Source organism: Durotheca rogersii, assembly GCF_024521655.1.
Source record: "Durotheca rogersii strain YMJ 92031201 chromosome Unknown GGS23scaffold_2, whole genome shotgun sequence".
In the NCBI taxonomy this organism is placed as follows: domain Eukaryota; kingdom Fungi; phylum Ascomycota; class Sordariomycetes; order Xylariales; family Xylariaceae; genus Durotheca; species Durotheca rogersii.
The window spans coordinates 2,567,939-2,583,484 of NW_026251233.1; the positions used below are offsets into that span (position 1 = coordinate 2,567,939).

A 15,546-nucleotide genomic window follows, 5' to 3' on the forward strand; every position below is an offset into this window, starting at 1 on the left:
ACATACATCTACACGTAGGTACCCTGCCCCTCAGCCACACAACCTCCTTTATGCGGCCCCTGAGAGCTCCCTCACCTCCTAGCCGCCTCGACACAGACCACGCTAGGCCCCGTCGGGAAAGGGGCTAATCGATAATGCGAGCGCGGCGCGCGCCTCTGGTCGGAGTCCTCTCGGTGAACGCGATGCACAAGGAAGAATCCGTCCGGATGGGGGCCCCGCCTTGCCGGTGAGCACCGGAGACATGTCGTAGTAATGCATATGCACCCACGCAGGTATGCATTGCCGACACGTACGTAGTTGGAGACAGAAGACGAAAGCAACCCGCCCATTCGACAGCCCACGCCCTCCGTACCTACCTGTCACGAAACATGGGCGGCGAGGCCGTCTACTCATAGATGAGCCCCAGTGCCGCCGCGGTGCGACAGCCCCCCGTGGAGACGGCATCCCGCTCTCGCACTCTGCAACGACCTGCAACGACCCCGACCTCGACGGCGCTAACGTGCGGACAGCCTCCCCGGCAAGGGGATCGCTGCGACGGTGGTAAGACCGGCAGCATCCAGAGGCGCGGACGGTTGCAATACTCTGCCGAGTCCGCGTGAGAACCTGTCGCCGAGTCGCGGCTGGGGCCAGGTCAGCCGTGGACCCCTACTCACCGAGGCCACGCGCGACGGATCCGCCTGCGAAATCTCAGCTCGCCCAACCAAGCCAGGCCGTCAGTCGCGGCATGGAGCCTGTCTACGGAACCCTCCGTGTGGAACCCTCCTATCTACGGCAGTCGAGCCTCGTCGCCCGTGCTGGCGGCTAGCTCTAGCCCTCGTTCGCTTAGCCGACCACGAAAGAGCTAACGGCGCCACGCGGTGGTTGCGGCGCTGCTCGTTTGAAGGTTGACGGGCACCACCGTTAGCCCGAGCTCGTAGATGAGGAGGAGAGGACGCTGATCCACGTGTCACGGACCGCTCGATTTGGAGAACCCTTTACCACGCCGGTGCCATGAAGACGAAAGCCTCGTCACCCCCCAAATCCTCGGACCGACTAGCCTAGCTACGCAGTGAGCTAACCTATCATCCTCAATATCGACGGATCAGAGTGGATCTCATACCCGTCTCACCAATTCCTTCGGACGAAGCGGGGCCGCTAATCTGTCCCACAGACCGGACTTGCAACGGGTTCGCCGTGACTAGTGGCTTATCGCCTACGAGTTTGCGGTTAGGAATTATCGCCTCGAGAATGGGCATTAGTACGCAAAAACGGGCTTGGCGACACGGAGGCAGATGGCCCTAGTGCCCAAGCCGGGCTCGCTACTCCCCAACGATTAAACTGGCCAGAGATTTTCGAGGACAGATCACAGGCGAAAAAATGTAGCCATGCAAGTATGCCTCTTCCCAAGTTGCGTGCATGGGTCGACGAGGGCGTTTATTCCGCTGTGGTAAGACCTAGATCGTGCCATGTATTATCTATCAGTTGGAGTCTTTGTCATGGGGGGTTTACCCGCTGAGAGCCTTAGGGTGAATGCGCTGCCGGCACGGTGACTCCTCTGACAGGTTATGTCGCTACTGCACGAGCGGGGCCTATGGGATGAATAGACTAGAGGACAGGTCGTAGACGAGCCAGTACCTGGAACAATTCGGCAAGGCGCGCGTTTTCCGCTAGCGAGACGATCCGCCACTAAAGATGAAAGTTCACTCTCTGTATCGAGTGACCATTGATCTCCACGGCAGAAAATGCCGGCGCACGCTAAGCGACTCTGCGGCATGCCCCCCCCGCGAGCGGAGGCGCATCCTCTCGAGCTCTGTGGGCACTAGTATTGCGTGACGGCACATACGCAGCCTTCTCAAGGGCCCTAGATTGTAAGACCTACCTACCGTCCAATTCTCACGCACAGTGCTAGGTGTTCTAGATCGCGGCCTGACCCACCTGGAGAACTGAACGTAGTCCGGGGCTACTCCCGGAAAGGTTCCGTACGAGGGCGGCTTCGTGGCGCTGGTCGACAGCATCGATACCGGAAGAGTCCGCTCGGGCCTCTTACCTTTGTAGACGAGATATCATCTACTCGGAGGTCCCAGCCTATGGTTGCTCTTCGAGAAAGCAGTCCGAACTAGATCCCTACCCGGATCGCCTTCAACTACACACCAACTTGGGTGCCGGAGGGGAGCGCCTGAGCCTTTTTTTTTTTTCGCATCTCCTTTTCGCCGCTTTCGAGACCCGGCCTCGCCTATACTATGTAAAGGCTTGAGCGAACCTGGACCGTTCCCAGTGCCGGAAATTCAGTAGTGGGTGTCAAGCAGAGTTGCATTCGCATTCGCCTAATCCGTCAGCTCTAATCGCCCCCCTCGCCCCCCCCCCCAGCGGATATTAATACAAAACCGTTAACAACCGTTAGTGGTGACGTACGTATACCAACATAATTCGAACACGCATGCAGCCGGTCAAACAGGACTATCCCACGGGATGCTTACATATACCATCTACATAAATCTTATCACGGTTCTACGATCAACGTTGCGTAGTTCGGCCATGGCACCCGGGAGCTTGAGATGTCACATCACAATGGTACTGGAGATATCGATATTTTACGTAGGTATAATAGATAACGGCTGGTGTAGCTGACAGGAATGAGTTGAAACGCCATCACGCCGTGACACTGTCCATGCCTTTTTTATTCAAGCCAGGATTTGGTCGAGGGTAGTAGTGGACCGCAAAGAGACAGACGCCTCCGGGGCTCGTCCGGAGAGGCGACATGCCGGACATGGGTCCAGCTCGCATGCGTGGTCTACTACCATGTAACTCGCTCAGCGGAAACCTGAGTGTCGTTACTCGCGTGTGTGTATGGAGGGTTACCAGTACATACCTACCCCCTCGGTGTCTCGTACTCGGCGGCAAAACTATGCGAACATTGGGGGGGGGGGGGGGGGGGGGGCGATTGCCAGATAGAGGAAGGGACAGGAAATAGAGCCGGATCGACGGCTACACAACGCAATTCCTCGCCAATGCAAGTATATAGGGATATACCCATAATCTAGGCGCCTGGCGAACAGATCACAGGTTGGCGATCTTTGCGTCAACGCGCGGGTACGCAAAGAATTGACGCCAATTGGCCTCTGGGGAGGGAGCGTAGTTGAAAGCGGACCAGGGCCTGTTCAGCTGGGCGCATTGGCTTGTAGCCGCAACGAACCCGCCTCCGCGGTCCGCCCGCAGGCTGGTAAGCATCGCCTATCGCTTGTCGAGGAACGATCTCGGAGCCTCGGCACGCCGCTCGCCTGGGGGGGTGCCACTCGATGCGTAGGCCCTAGGTATATGCCTGCGTCAGCTCGAAGCGGGCGTCGTAGAAGCCAGAACCGGGCTTGCGTGCCTGCGTCCCTATACAGGTCGGTGGGTGTATATATGCAAATAGATGCGTAGTAATAATAAATATATAGGTATGTATGATCGCAGCCAAATATTGAGTATTGTGTCGCCCGCGTGTAAGCGACCATGCCAACCCGCGAAGTCCCAGGGTACCTAAATAAGCATCTGCAGGGTCCCACCTCGGGTTATTAATAGACATGGGAAAACCGAGAACTCGTCGACATCCCCAGCAGCATCTCGAGGTCACCTTCGTCCCTCGCTGGGGGAGGTTGTAATCCACAGCTACGCTACCTACCTACCTATTGCACCAACAACCAACACTGCTAAGGGGTTTTTTATAAACGGGACGGGGGGGGGGGGTGGACATAACCACGTCGTTATTCGCCGACCTCTTCAGGCAGGTACCTAGAGGTAGGTACCGCATGGACCCCTTAGGCATGGGACCTTAGTCAAGGTCCCTTAGGTTGCGTGCGGCCTGCGCCTAAGATCTTTGTAATGGCCCAGATGCGGGTGCAATTGGCTGGGGGGGGGAGGGGGGGGAGATGAGAGCATGCTGCCCCCGGCCTATGCCGCAATAGTCATGTCTCGGCTTGGGTGCGGCATATAATAATATCGATATCCCGTAGGGCGGCCGGTGCGGGATAGCTCTTGTTGACGTTGACGTGATGCAGCGGCCATGTGGATACGATGTGATGATGCATCGCACCACCTGGCATGCACCCGACGTGGACGCAGGCTGCTGGCGATACAGGCCTAATGTCTTAACTCCGCTCGAGGTTGGGCAGGAGGTGGGAGGCGCCGGCGGGCGACGTCGCTTGGCCGGCGACGACGACGCCTGCGCGGCAGCGGTCAGGTCAGATATAGGTACCTAACCTAAGGCGGGCAGCGCCTTTGGGGATCGTCCAGGGTCCGTCGCTTGTGGTTTTGCGGGCAAAAGGGACCGGCAATGGGCGGGCACTACCGACATACGACATACGTACATACACATACGTACATATGTTAGATTAGGTCGGCAGGCAGGTATGTAATAGGTGACTACCTCTTGCTTGTGCTACGTAGGCTGGTTAGGAAGTGGTGAGATACCTTAGGGTAGGTACCTACCTACCCCAAGGCAGTATGTACCTACATCAGGTAAGTACTTAGCTTAGGTACCTAACCTAACCTACTTGCCTCCTCTTATATCTAGAGACGTATGAGAGGTAGGTAAGGTATGTAGCATGCTACGTAGCACGTAGCACGTAGCACGTAGCACCCATGTCAGCCAGACAGGAGGCAGGTTAGGTACGATGCAGCCCGCGTTAGGAGGTACCTGAGGCAAGGTACCTCGCCCTACCTGCCTGCGTACATACCTGCGCACATATCTGCGTACATACGTACCGTCGGTGCGGTAAGAGGTAGGTACTTACCTACCTGGGTAGGTCCAGGCAGGCAACTTCCATGTCGTGGTCTGGAAGATTGGCAGGTTGCTCCGCAGTCTCAGGGAAGGCAGCCAGCGTCACCTACCTACCTATATACCCGAGGTAGGGAGGAAGGTAGGTACATACCGTACCCACCTAGAGGTACCTAGGTAGCTATAGTAGTCTCTTATCTAAGGCAGGTAGGTATATACCACCCCAGCTGGTATGTAGCCATAGCAGACGTGGCCAGGTCGGTAGCATGTACGTAAGAGATCCCGCCTGCCGTCTGTCTACATATACCTCCTAGCTCCGAGGCAAGTAATACCTTAGGTACCTGCAACTGCCTACCTCTATGCTCTGTTAGGGGGTAGGTTGGGTACTTAGGTAGGTAGGTACTCACCTCCCGACCTGAGATATCGTGGGGAGGTATGTACCCTAGCCCTAGAGGTACCTACCTACCTAGAGGTAGCTACTAGGCCAGGTACCTAAGGTAGGGCAAAGGCCACAGTACCCCTCCCCCTCCAACCTGCACGTCTAGCGGTCCCGGAGATTTGTTCCCCCCTGGCTGCAATGGACGCCCAGGCCCCCCTCCTCTCTGGCGCCCCCTAGCCCCAAAAAAATCTTATTTTACGGGTTCCCGATCTCTACCCCCCGGTCTCTGTTCTGGCCATCATGGGATTCCAACCTGCTGTACCCTTCCCCAATCCCGATCTTCTCCCTCAGTATCCGTTCCACACAGCCCGTGATCATACAACCACCACGCTCCCCGTCCTGCCTCGATCTGCACGCGCAAAAGTCCGCACGATGTCTCTTCGAAACTATTGCCTCCGCCCTCGGGATCGCTTCCAGCTGAGCCTCCGCTTGTGCATCCCTACGCTCGCCCTGCGAGCTCGAGCTCCCGTCTTCCTCTGCCGTCGGGGGCGCCAGAGAGCACCTTATCCCTTGCTGTCACCGGCTTCCCCTATCTCGCCGGTCTGGCCTATATTGCGAGTGGATCGCCTGGTCCTGGTCTGTTAATCAATCATGTCGCTCTCTGCTCCTAGCCCAGAGTCTACCTTGCCACAGAACCCGGCCGAAGGTCTCACTGCGGCATCTCGTCCCCTCCGGGTCCTCGCAGTGCCGCTGGTTCTGTCTGGGCTTGCGTCCGCCACGAGAACGCCGCCTGGGGTGCGTAGTGTGTTGTTGTCCTGGGGATATCCAACCTAGCTGGGTAGTAAATGCCACAAGGTTTCCTCCTCCTCCTCCTCCCGCCTAGAAGAAGAGGTGGATCCGGACTCTCTCGGCGTCCCTGTCCTTCTCGGGTATATATCGTTCCCATGCTGCCCCATCAACACCTAGACTTTCTGAGCCGCTACGTACATTAGCGTCGCTTCGGAGCCTAAGGGCGAAACACCTTGATCTCGAACCACCTTTGCCCTATCCGGGAACTCTACTTCCATCCCGTCCGACTCCAGATCCCCCTTCGCGGCCATTGGCCTCGATAGCAAAGCCACCACCCCTCCCGGCCTGCCCCCCTACCGCCCTTTAAGTATCTCTCTATAACTCTGCCGCGCCTGGGAGACGGTAAAGAAAACAGATACCCGAGCGTTTTCCCCCTTCCCCACCCCGGCCGCATCCATCCAGACTCTCGCCTAAAGTGCTTAGAGTCCGCCCTAGTCCTCAAGCCGCCCCTAAAGCATCTCACTAGCGTCGATCTTGGCGCCTACACCGTTGCCGACCCGGAGAGCGCGAGCAAGACCTTGCCATCGTCAACGTCAACCGTCTCTCCGCTGGCTGGCTATACGCATTTTCGCCTAAGGTTAGGTAGTAACTGCATCGTCGAGGTCGGCCCCAGTCTACGGCTGTAGGGGTATACCCTTAGAACTCTGCTACCGCCCTAGCTCGCCATCTGTCCCTCGTCTCGGCTTGTCGCTGTGAGCCCTGTCCTACCGACGCAGACGACTAGTATAGAGATACGACTCCGTCTCCTCCGCCGTCACCATGTCGACGAGGAATCTCCTCATCTATATTCTGCGTCATGACCTTCGGGTCTCTGACAACCCTATCCTCAGCCATCTTGCCTCCACGCCCAGCCACGGATTCACCCACGTCCTGCCCCTCGTAGTGTTGCTCCCCCACCAGATCGAGGTATCGGGATTTCTCAAGGATGGAGCTCAGTCACCCTTTCCTGAAGCTAGAAGCCAGGTTGGGCGCTATTGGAGGTGCGGTCCGCATCGGACAAGATTTATCGCTCAGTCGATCTGGAATCTGAAAGACAACCTCGAGAACCTGGGAAGTGGCCTGACGATTAGGATAGGGTCTTATGGCCAGGTACTGAGGACGCTCGTGGACGGCTTGCGGCAGAACGAGCTCAACGTCGGAGCGGTCTGGACCATAGGAGAGGAGGGCGTGGAGGAAAAACGTGACGAGAAAGTCATTTTTGAAGCTTGTGCGAGTCTCAATATTGATTTTCGCCTATGGGATGACGAGAAGTACTTCATTGACGAGTGAGTAGTTATTTTCGGCTGCGTGGAGGACTTTTTGCTGATCGAATTTCTTGGTATTATAGTCGAGATCTCAAACTAGCTACGCCCGAAGACCTCCCGGACGTTTTCACCACCTATAGGAAAATGATGGAACCGCTTCGAGAGAAACCTCGGGTAAGCTTGCCCCCGCTTTCGAAGGGCACATTGCCTGGACCCATTGAGACTTCTATGATTCCGGGCCAGGAGGAGCCCTTCGAGATTCCGTCCTCCTACGAAGGATTCGAGGAGGTGCTCCTGCGTCCGATCAGCGATGTTCTGGAAAACGCCCCGCCATTTCCCGAAGGAGCCCAGTCGGCTCATCCACTCCGCGGTGGTGAAGACGGCGCCCATAGGAGGCTAGATCACCTCATCAAATCAGGGAGTGCGTTCTCGTATAAGGACACGCGCAACGGGCTCCTAGGCAGCGACTTTAGTACAAAACTATCCGCTTACCTAGCGCAAGGATGTATCACGGCTCGCCAAATCCACACCAGACTTGTAGCATATGAGGACGGGAAAGACGAGGCGCTAGCTCAGTCCCAGGGATACGGAGATGGGGAAAACGAAGGAACAAAAGGCATTCGATTCGAGTTGCTGTGGCGCGACTATATGAGGCTCTGCACCAGAAAGTTCAAGGCAAAGCTCTTCCTCAGATCCGGGTTCCGAGACGATAAATCCAACAAATGGAAATCGGCCAAGGAAGACGAGGCTACCGATGGCCAGCAGCAGTCGGCGGAAGAGGTCTCTAAAATCATAAAAAGGGTGTTTGACGGCACTACCGGGATGGGGTTGATCGACGCCTCGCAGAGAGAGTTGCTCCATACCGGCTACACCTCGAACCGAGCTCGCCAGAACGTCGCTAGCTTCCTCGCGAAACATCTTAGCATCGATTGGCGCTACGGCGCAGAATGGTACGAGATGTTGCTGGTGGATTACGACGTTTCGTCGAACTGGGCAAACTGGCAGTATGTAGCCGGGGTTGGGAACGATCCGCGAGGCGAGGCTCGAATTTTCAACCCTGTCAAGCAAGCGTTCGACTACGACAAGGAGGGAGAGTATGTACGGTGCTGGGTGCCGGAGGTGCGGAAACTCGAGAAACTAGAACACCTCTTCCAGGCTTGGACGACTCCCCAGGAAGATTGGGACCGCCTAGGGCTGACCGGCCTCGAAATGGCAGAGGATCCTATAAAGAAGATCGAATTCTCTGTCGAAGGTAAGCCGAAAAGCTCGAGACGGCCCTTTACGCGCCGGCGCGGTCGTGGACGTGGAGATGGGGGGAGCAGTCACGTGCCCCCGTCATCCTCGAATTCGCAGGTGCCCTCCAACCCAGATGGCATCAGCGCAGCCGAGGGAAACGACGGGGCGACCAATACCAATACTAATCCGCAGCGCGGTAACCGTGGCCAGCGCGGCCTGTTTGGGGGTCATCGCGGAGGCTTTCGCGGTGGGCGCGTCCGCGGCGGTGGTCTCCGTGGTCCGCGAGGAGGATACCGAGGAGGTCGCGGCGCGCCTGCAACCTACGCGCCTGCAACCTACGGCCAGCCGCCGACGCCTCAACAGCAGCTAACGCCTCAGCAGCAGCAGCCGCCGCCGCCAGCGCCGACGCAGGAATCAACTCCTGCCGGACAAGAGTAGCAACACTCGCTAGCCCGTGCGCTCTTCGCCCCGCAACCTACCGCCCTTGTCACGCTTGTCACTTCGGTTTTCCGGGTCTGGGCTCCCGATCAGCGTGGGCCACATTATGGATGCCATCAACCAAATATCCAGTAGCCCGGTTGTTTCCGTTCTCCGGGCCTTGGTTATCCTGGGCGTGTCACCCGTCGTGGCCGTCTGTTCTCTTGTAGGAAATAGACTACAGGCAGGGAAGGTTTTCTCGGAGTTATTGTCACTATAGATACACGGTACTAGACAATGAGTTAATGTAGTTGCACTCTCTCTACTCTGATTATGATTCTATTAACCGATACGAGCTCTAAAAATGCCTGCCCTACGGCCGAAAGCCATTAGAACAGAACCCGAATGCTCCTGATCGCATACCTCCTTAGAAAAGTGAGGGCTGTTTAATTGGTGATGGCGGCGCGCATTACGCCCATAACTGACCCGCTAGCATCTATCCCCCCTACCCTCTTAGAATCCTTCGACGAGCGGCTTCAGCTTGACGCCCTTGGGGACGACGAAGAGGGCCTTGGCCTCGACGCAGACCTTGCCGTCCTCGGCGGTCTCAAGGGTGCCCTCGACCCACATCTTGCGGTCGCTCTTGGCGCGCTCGGCGTCGGGGTCAGCGCCGGGAGCGGGGGCGGGCGGGGGGACGGGGCGGGTGCGGACGACGTAGAAGAGGTTGGTCATGGCGGGGGCGCGGTAGTCGAGGTCGAGGCGGGCGGTGAGGCCGGTGCGGGCGGGGAAGCGGAGGATGGCGCAGCGGCCGAGGGACTCGTCGAGGACGGTGGCGAGGGCGCCGCCGTGGACGACGCCGGGCCAGCCGGCGGTGGCGAGGCCGAAGTAGACGACGGCGACGACGTCGCCGGTGGCGGGGCGGTGGAAGACGCGCTGGTAGGGGAGGCCGCGGGAGCCGGCGAGCGGGCCGGAGGTGAGGCGCGAGCGCAGCGCGGCGGGCCCGCCCCCCGGCGCCGACGCGATCCCCGCGTACGCGTCCCAGCTCCGCCACGCGGCGTCGGCCTCCAGCGCGCGCACCACGGGCAGCGCGGCCGCCTCCGCCGCGATCCGCGCCACCAGGCGCGCGTCCGCGGCCGTCCCCGCGGCCGGCTCCGCCAGCGGCGCCATCGTCAGCCGCACCGTGAGCCCCAGCGCGAAGCCCAGCGCCGCGAACGCGGCGCCGTAGTAGAGCCCGCGCCGGCGCCGGCGGCGCGGGGGGTCCGGGGGGTCCGGGGGGGGGGCGAGGGCGCTGGCGCGGCGCCACGCGCCGCGGGTCGCGGGAGACAGCGCCGCCGGCGGCGCGAGGAGGCCCGCGCGCCCGCAGCCTGGGCGCCTGCTGCCCGCCGCCGCCGCGAGGCCCCGCTGCGCGCCGCGGGGCCCGAGGTGTAGCATCGCGGCGCGGCGCGCTCTCTGTCTGTCTTGCCCGGGCGGGCCTGTCTGCCGGGGGCAGGCGGAGGGACGTTCTCTATGCGCAGGGGGGGGGGGCTTCTGCTGTCGGCGCGCGACGTCCGCTCGCAAGTCGGGTCCCTGCAGGAGCTCGGACGACTGGGCCGGGGGGGGGGTGAAATTGTTTTTTGTCGACGGGTCCGGGAGCGGGTGGACGCGTAAACACGAGCGATGGGGGTCCAGGGCGATAGGGGGTCCATACGCAGATGCGGTCGGTCGGTCGGTCGGTCGGTTGGATGTTGTGCTGGCTATCGATAAAGGACTCGGCACGACACGGGTTAGGTGCACAGCTGTGGCTGACTTAGGTAAGACTCGCTGTAGTTGCATATGTGCGCGCCCCGGGGGTATGTGCGTACAGAGGTGATTGGATGCGGCTGTGCGTTTTGGCGGTTCCTTTCGTAGCCTCGCTGCCTTAATCGTAAGGTACGTAAGACGAGTTAAAAGGTAAACCTAGTTAATTAATTAAAGGTATAAAAACTAAACTATTAAAAGGGCTTAAATATAGCGTTTTACGAATAGTTAGCTGTTGCGTGTTTTTCTTTAATTCCACTAATCACAGGGCTCCTTTCCTAATGCCTGATTCCTCAGGTGCCACACGGCTTGCACCATGCCTACCCGCAGTACTCGCTATAGGTAGAGGTCTATTCGACATGTGGACGAGATGTCTAACAGGTAGGCATCATCCCTCACTCCCTACACACCTACACGCATACCTACCTAGCTACCTAACCCACCTGTCTCAGATCCCTACCCGGCCAGGAGCAGCTCTATCGAAGCAGGCCGCCCGCCGTCCTCGCCCTCCCGCGACATGCTGCTTCGGGCCGCGGGTATTCGGGACAAGCTGCGGCCGCGCAATGTCCACCGACCCGGTCTTCGGCGCGCGCTGGCTCGTCTGCGGGCCGGCACCGGGAGGACACATACTTGCATCCGACAACACCACAGCACTCTCCGCGGTGCCTACCTCCCTACCGTCGCCGTCGAGTTGCCTACGTTCCAGCTTGGGCCGTCGGCTTACATGTAGACAGCCGGCACGGAGACTCGTGGGCGAGCGCGCTCCAGCCCAGCCCATCTCTCACGCGCTCTCACGCTGCCCTCCTCTCTTCATCTTACCCGTGCGACCGAATCAGACGAACCTAGGCCGCGGCGGCTGCGATTGGCCAGGTACCCGTAGGCAACGTAACGTACCTACCTACCTAGATATCGACGCCGCGCAGTCCCTTGCATCGCGTAGGCTCCCCCCCCTCCTCTCCTACCTTGGATACCTATCTTCCTAAGGCGCTTCGCGTACTCCCAGCCTCCACCCCTCCGTCGCATCCATCTGTGTACCTAGGGATGTACCCAGGTAAGTAGGTATCTCCGCCCTCTACCTCGAAGAGGAGGGGGCAGGGGGGGCAGGGGGGGTTCCGCGGGCGACGAACGGACGAGCGAATCACGGCGCCGCCCGCGCGCGATGGTGGCGCCGCGATCTCGCATGGTGATGCGCTGCTGCTGCCGCCACCTCGGCCTTTTGCCCTGCTCTGCCCTGCCCTGCCTCGCTTAGGATGGCCTATCGGGGGCGGGCGAGAGGGAGAGAAAGAGAGGAGAGGGTGGGTGGCGGGGCCGTGGTTGGTCGCATTCTGCGCCTCTATCTCATCCCCCCTACGCCCACGCGTGAGACCGGCCTGGGATAAAACAAAGAAGGGGGAGGAGGAGGGGGGGTGCCATCGTCGTAAGGGTCCAAATGCCCCGCGCTAGACACCGATGCGCGGACAAGTCCTCCTTGCCTGCCTGCGCGCCTCCCACGGAGCCGCGATGTCTCGGTTGTAGATGGGGTATTTATATTTCGACAGACTGTTATGTATTTATACCTATATAGAAGGGGGTTAATGTGAACCCCGACGACCTTCTCTCGCATCCGTTTCTCATCTCCCTCCCCTTCCAGTTGTGCAACTTCGGTCAGCCCACATCGGCTACATATCACGAGTTTGTATGTTACCATAAATCCTGCGAGCGCGGGTGTATGTGCCTGCCTAAATTTTCTTGCCTTTCCTTTTTTTTTTCTTTTCGTTGCAATCCAAAGTAGATTTCATCATGCATCGTCGCCTTCATAATACGTCGTCAGCCTCATACTCGGCGCGTCTACTCTCGCCTCCTGCTCCGCTCTCGGCTGCGGCTCCCGTTTCTATTTTTAACGTCGTTGATCACGAGCAGGCCCTCGCTTCTCCCCCGATCCCTCTCCTTCTCGCTTCGCCTGCGCCTTTCCTCTCGCTCGCGGTCCTCTTTCTCGCGATCTAGCTCGCGCTCTCTCTCCTTGAGCCTTTCCTCCCGCTCCCGGTCTCGCTTGATGTCCTTCACGGCGGCCACCTTTTCGAAGCTCTTGACGTCGTCGGGCATACGCGTGACTACCAGCTGCTCGCAGAAATGGCCCCACGCGCCGCTAGTACCGTCCCTCACCGCGTCGGCGAGTTCCTCGTTGTAGCGCTCGCGGTATGCTCTCTTAATGGCGCCCATGTGGTGCCCGTCCCAGTGGAAGCGGACGAGGCGGGATATCAGGAGCTCGCGGCGGAGGTGGTCCTTCTTAGAAGCGGTGAGGGCGTGGCGGAGCAGGAGGGCGTCGCGCACTGGCTTATTGATTACCCCGTTCAGGACATGAGCCAGCACCTCGCCCTGTCAAGTGCCGCGGCGTTAGCGATATATCACTACGCCAATCGGGGAGGGGGGGAACTTGGTAGAAGGAACTTACCACGAGGTTTCCACTCTTCTTGAGCGCGTCCCGGGCAAAGTTACTGCCAAACGTCCTCTCGTAAAGCTTGAGGACATCTCTCAGGTGATGGTCGCTGCGGGAGATCACGATATCGATCATGGCGGACTCGCCCCCCCTGTCGCTCTGGATGGCTTTGTAGAGCGCCTCGACGTCGTCCTGTACCAACCTACGATCCACGGGGATTACGCGTCCGTACTCGTCGACGTCCTCCATTCGCTTGAGGTCCAGCACCGTGAGCACGGCACGCTTGAACTTATCTTCTTTCAACTCGGTCTTCATGCACAGCGTGAGGGAGTCTTGGTACTTCTTGTCGGCGAAGGCGTTCTTGATCTGGGCGATCTCGTAGTTTGAGCGGCCCATCAGACTTTCGATCAGCAACTCGCGGCGTGTCTTATCGCCATGGTACCAGAAGTTGGCCCAGTAAGCCTCAGACTCCCACTTTCCGAGCGCGACGGTATAGCAGGCCTTCATGAGGGTGGGCTCCTCGTCCTTGAGGCGAGCGCGAATGTGCTTAGCGACGTTGACGCCCTTGCGTTCGGGCCCAGTTTTGACGAGGCGTTTATATTCGATGCGCAAGTCCATGAGTTGGTCGTGCGTCATTCCCGGCAAGATCTCCACCAGGGGGTCTATGTCGGGAAGTGAGCGGTCCCCTTTGAGCGCTTTCGCGAGGCGCGCCGCATCGTCGACGGGGTCGTGGAAACGAGCACGGCGCCGCTTCTTGTCGCCGCCGCCCTCGCCGTCGGAGAGACCGGGCGAGAGTGGCTCGACCAGGTCCGAGTTTTTAGGATCATTCACGGCAAGGAGAAGCGGCGACATGGCCTGGTATGTCCCGTAATATGACTCCAAGAGGGGCGAGGCCGGGATGCTCGATACCGACAGCGAGGCCGCGTGATGCCCCGTGTTGACGGTCAACCTCGACATCCGCCTCGAAGGCGAGCGCTCTCCGCGACTGCCGCGACTACTCGGTCTCGGCTCGACGACCCTAACGCTAGCCCCGTAAGAATCGCGGGGGCGTCCGTCTGGGCTCCCCGGGCGCCCATAGTACGAGCCGGGGCGCGAAGAGGGTCTGCCGTCCTCGTACCGGCCGGACGCGACATAAGTGGCCCTGTCGCGCGAACCGGGCCGTTGCGGTTCAGGCCGAGAGTGAGCGCTTCCATATGCTAGGTCCTCTTCCAACTTTTTCTTCTTCTCTTCTTTTCTCCTGTCTCGCTCGCTGTCGGTTTCGAGCAGCCTATTCACATATTTCGCCGGCAACAAGGCGTCGGCACCTCGCTGCAGTGTCTCCTGGACGGCACCAACCACGTCCTTGTCGCCCTTGGACGTGCGCGACTCCCCGGCGCGCTTTGGATAGCGCGAATCGTCGGACCCGAGAGACTCGCGACTGGCATGGTAATAGCTGGGCTCGTTGGTGGGCGTCCTAGCGCGGTACGAACTGCGCGAGCCGTCGTGATCGTAGGCGGAGCGGCGGGGAGGCTCGTCATCATAGCTGAATCCGGGAGGGGGAGAGGGCATGCGCACGGCGTCTAGCAAGGACGGGGATTCTCCTCGACGGCGCTCGCCAGACCTGGCAGCGGACGGCGAACGGCCGCGCGACCCGTCGTTGTCAACCTGAAGAGTGGCCATCTCGGCAGGGTGGTTAGTCGCACGCGTGACTGGAACGAAACCAAGCTCGCTCGCTCGCTCGCTAGCAGGTGTAACGCGTGGCGTGCCGAAGGTGGTGTGTGCTTGCGGGGGTTGCACTAGCAGCACCTCGGAGATGGTTATAAATAGATCAGACGGGTAGGCGGTATATATACGAGTGCCCGTTATCGCGACGGGCTCCTTGTGCGAATATGGGGCGAAGGTCCGGACCAGTGTCCAAGTTGAGACTCTAGAAGCCCAAGCGTCAAACGACGGCGGTGGAGGAGGAGGAGAAGGGAGGTTGTGGAGAGGAGGGAGGAGGAGAGAGGAGAGGAGAAGCAGAGTCGGGGTCTTGGCGTGTTTGGGAGGACAGGTAAGAGGCAGGTATGTCGGAACAGAAGACTTGTTTTAATACGGGTGGCCGAGGCAAGGAAAAGAAAGAGGAAGAGGGAAGAAACAGGCCAACGGTGCGGTCGGCGTCGCAGTGCCTGGCAGCTCTCTCGCAGGTAATATGCGTCGGCGCCTATACCTACTAGGAGGTAGTATGTAGCCTCAACCCCGGTAGGGCGAGGTATGTAGGTACCTAGGTACCAGAGGCCATCTGACGCGCTGAGCAGCATAACGCAAGGTACCTGGCCACGCTAAACCCGTCACGGCAGCAGAGGGCCTCGGCTAAGCACGTCGTATTGCGCCTAGCAGCCAGAGACTAAGCCGCTCTGGGTAGCAACGCTACGGAGAGCATCACGAGTTAAGCATTCGACTGACATAAACCCGCCTCAGTTGCTTTAGTAATGACACTTACGCTATGGCCTCGGTACATGCTAACTTTAGCCCTGGC

General features: G+C 59.4%; 4 protein-coding genes across 4 annotated transcripts; 2 read left to right on the forward strand and 2 right to left on the reverse strand.

Annotated features, from left to right (window-relative positions):
* The first annotated feature begins 6,391 nt into the window (after positions 1 to 6,391).
* Positions 6,392 to 9,099, forward strand: GGS23DRAFT_194742 (cryptochrome). The gene is made up of 2 exons (XM_051511736.1): positions 6,392 to 7,228; positions 7,291 to 9,099. The coding sequence occupies exons 1-2, from the start codon at positions 6,723 to 6,725 to the stop codon at positions 8,879 to 8,881; spliced, it is 2,097 nt and encodes a 698-aa protein (XP_051376482.1). The 5' UTR covers positions 6,392 to 6,722; the 3' UTR covers positions 8,882 to 9,099.
* GGS23DRAFT_612914 (HotDog domain-containing protein) lies at positions 8,890 to 10,735 on the reverse strand (the record flags this gene model as incomplete). The annotated part of the gene is made up of 2 exons (XM_051520525.1): positions 8,890 to 10,635; positions 10,702 to 10,735. Coding segments are annotated over 2 exons (1,296 nt in total), but the record flags the coding sequence as incomplete, so codon positions are not given.
* Positions 10,736 to 10,797: 62 nt separating this feature from the next.
* GGS23DRAFT_194771 (uncharacterized protein) lies at positions 10,798 to 11,891 on the forward strand. Its single transcript, XM_051511738.1, has one exon. It carries the CDS (start codon positions 10,918 to 10,920, stop codon positions 11,617 to 11,619), a length of 702 nt encoding a protein of 233 aa, XP_051376484.1. The 5' UTR covers positions 10,798 to 10,917; the 3' UTR covers positions 11,620 to 11,891.
* Position 11,892: 1 nt separating this feature from the next.
* GGS23DRAFT_194770 (uncharacterized protein) lies at positions 11,893 to 14,802 on the reverse strand. The gene is made up of 2 exons (XM_051511737.1): positions 13,068 to 14,802; positions 11,893 to 12,991 (listed from the first exon to the last, which is right to left on the reverse strand). Exons 1-2 carry the CDS (start codon positions 14,709 to 14,711, stop codon positions 12,464 to 12,466), a joined length of 2,172 nt encoding a protein of 723 aa, XP_051376485.1. The 5' UTR covers positions 14,712 to 14,802; the 3' UTR covers positions 11,893 to 12,463.
* Positions 14,803 to 15,546: the final 744 nt, after the last annotated feature.

What these genes read in the sequence shown, in the direction of transcription:
- GGS23DRAFT_194742 (XM_051511736.1), top strand. Translation starts at nt 6,723, where the DNA reads ATGTCGACGAGGAATCTCCTCATCTATATTCTGCGTCATGACCTTCGG. An exon ending in GAGAAGTACTTCATTGACGA is followed by an intron (nt 7,229 to 7,290) that starts GTGAGTAGTTAT and finishes TTGGTATTATAG; the next exon opens with TCGAGATCTCAAACTAGCTA.
- GGS23DRAFT_194771 (XM_051511738.1), top strand. Translation starts at nt 10,918, where the DNA reads ATGCCTGATTCCTCAGGTGCCACACGGCTTGCACCATGCCTACCCGCA.
- GGS23DRAFT_194770 (XM_051511737.1), bottom strand. Translation starts at nt 14,711, where the DNA reads ATGGCCACTCTTCAGGTTGACAACGACGGGTCGCGCGGCCGTTCGCCG. An exon ending in AGAAGAGTGGAAACCTCGTG is followed by an intron (nt 12,992 to 13,067) that starts GTAAGTTCCTTC and finishes GGCACTTGACAG; the next exon opens with GGCGAGGTGCTGGCTCATGT.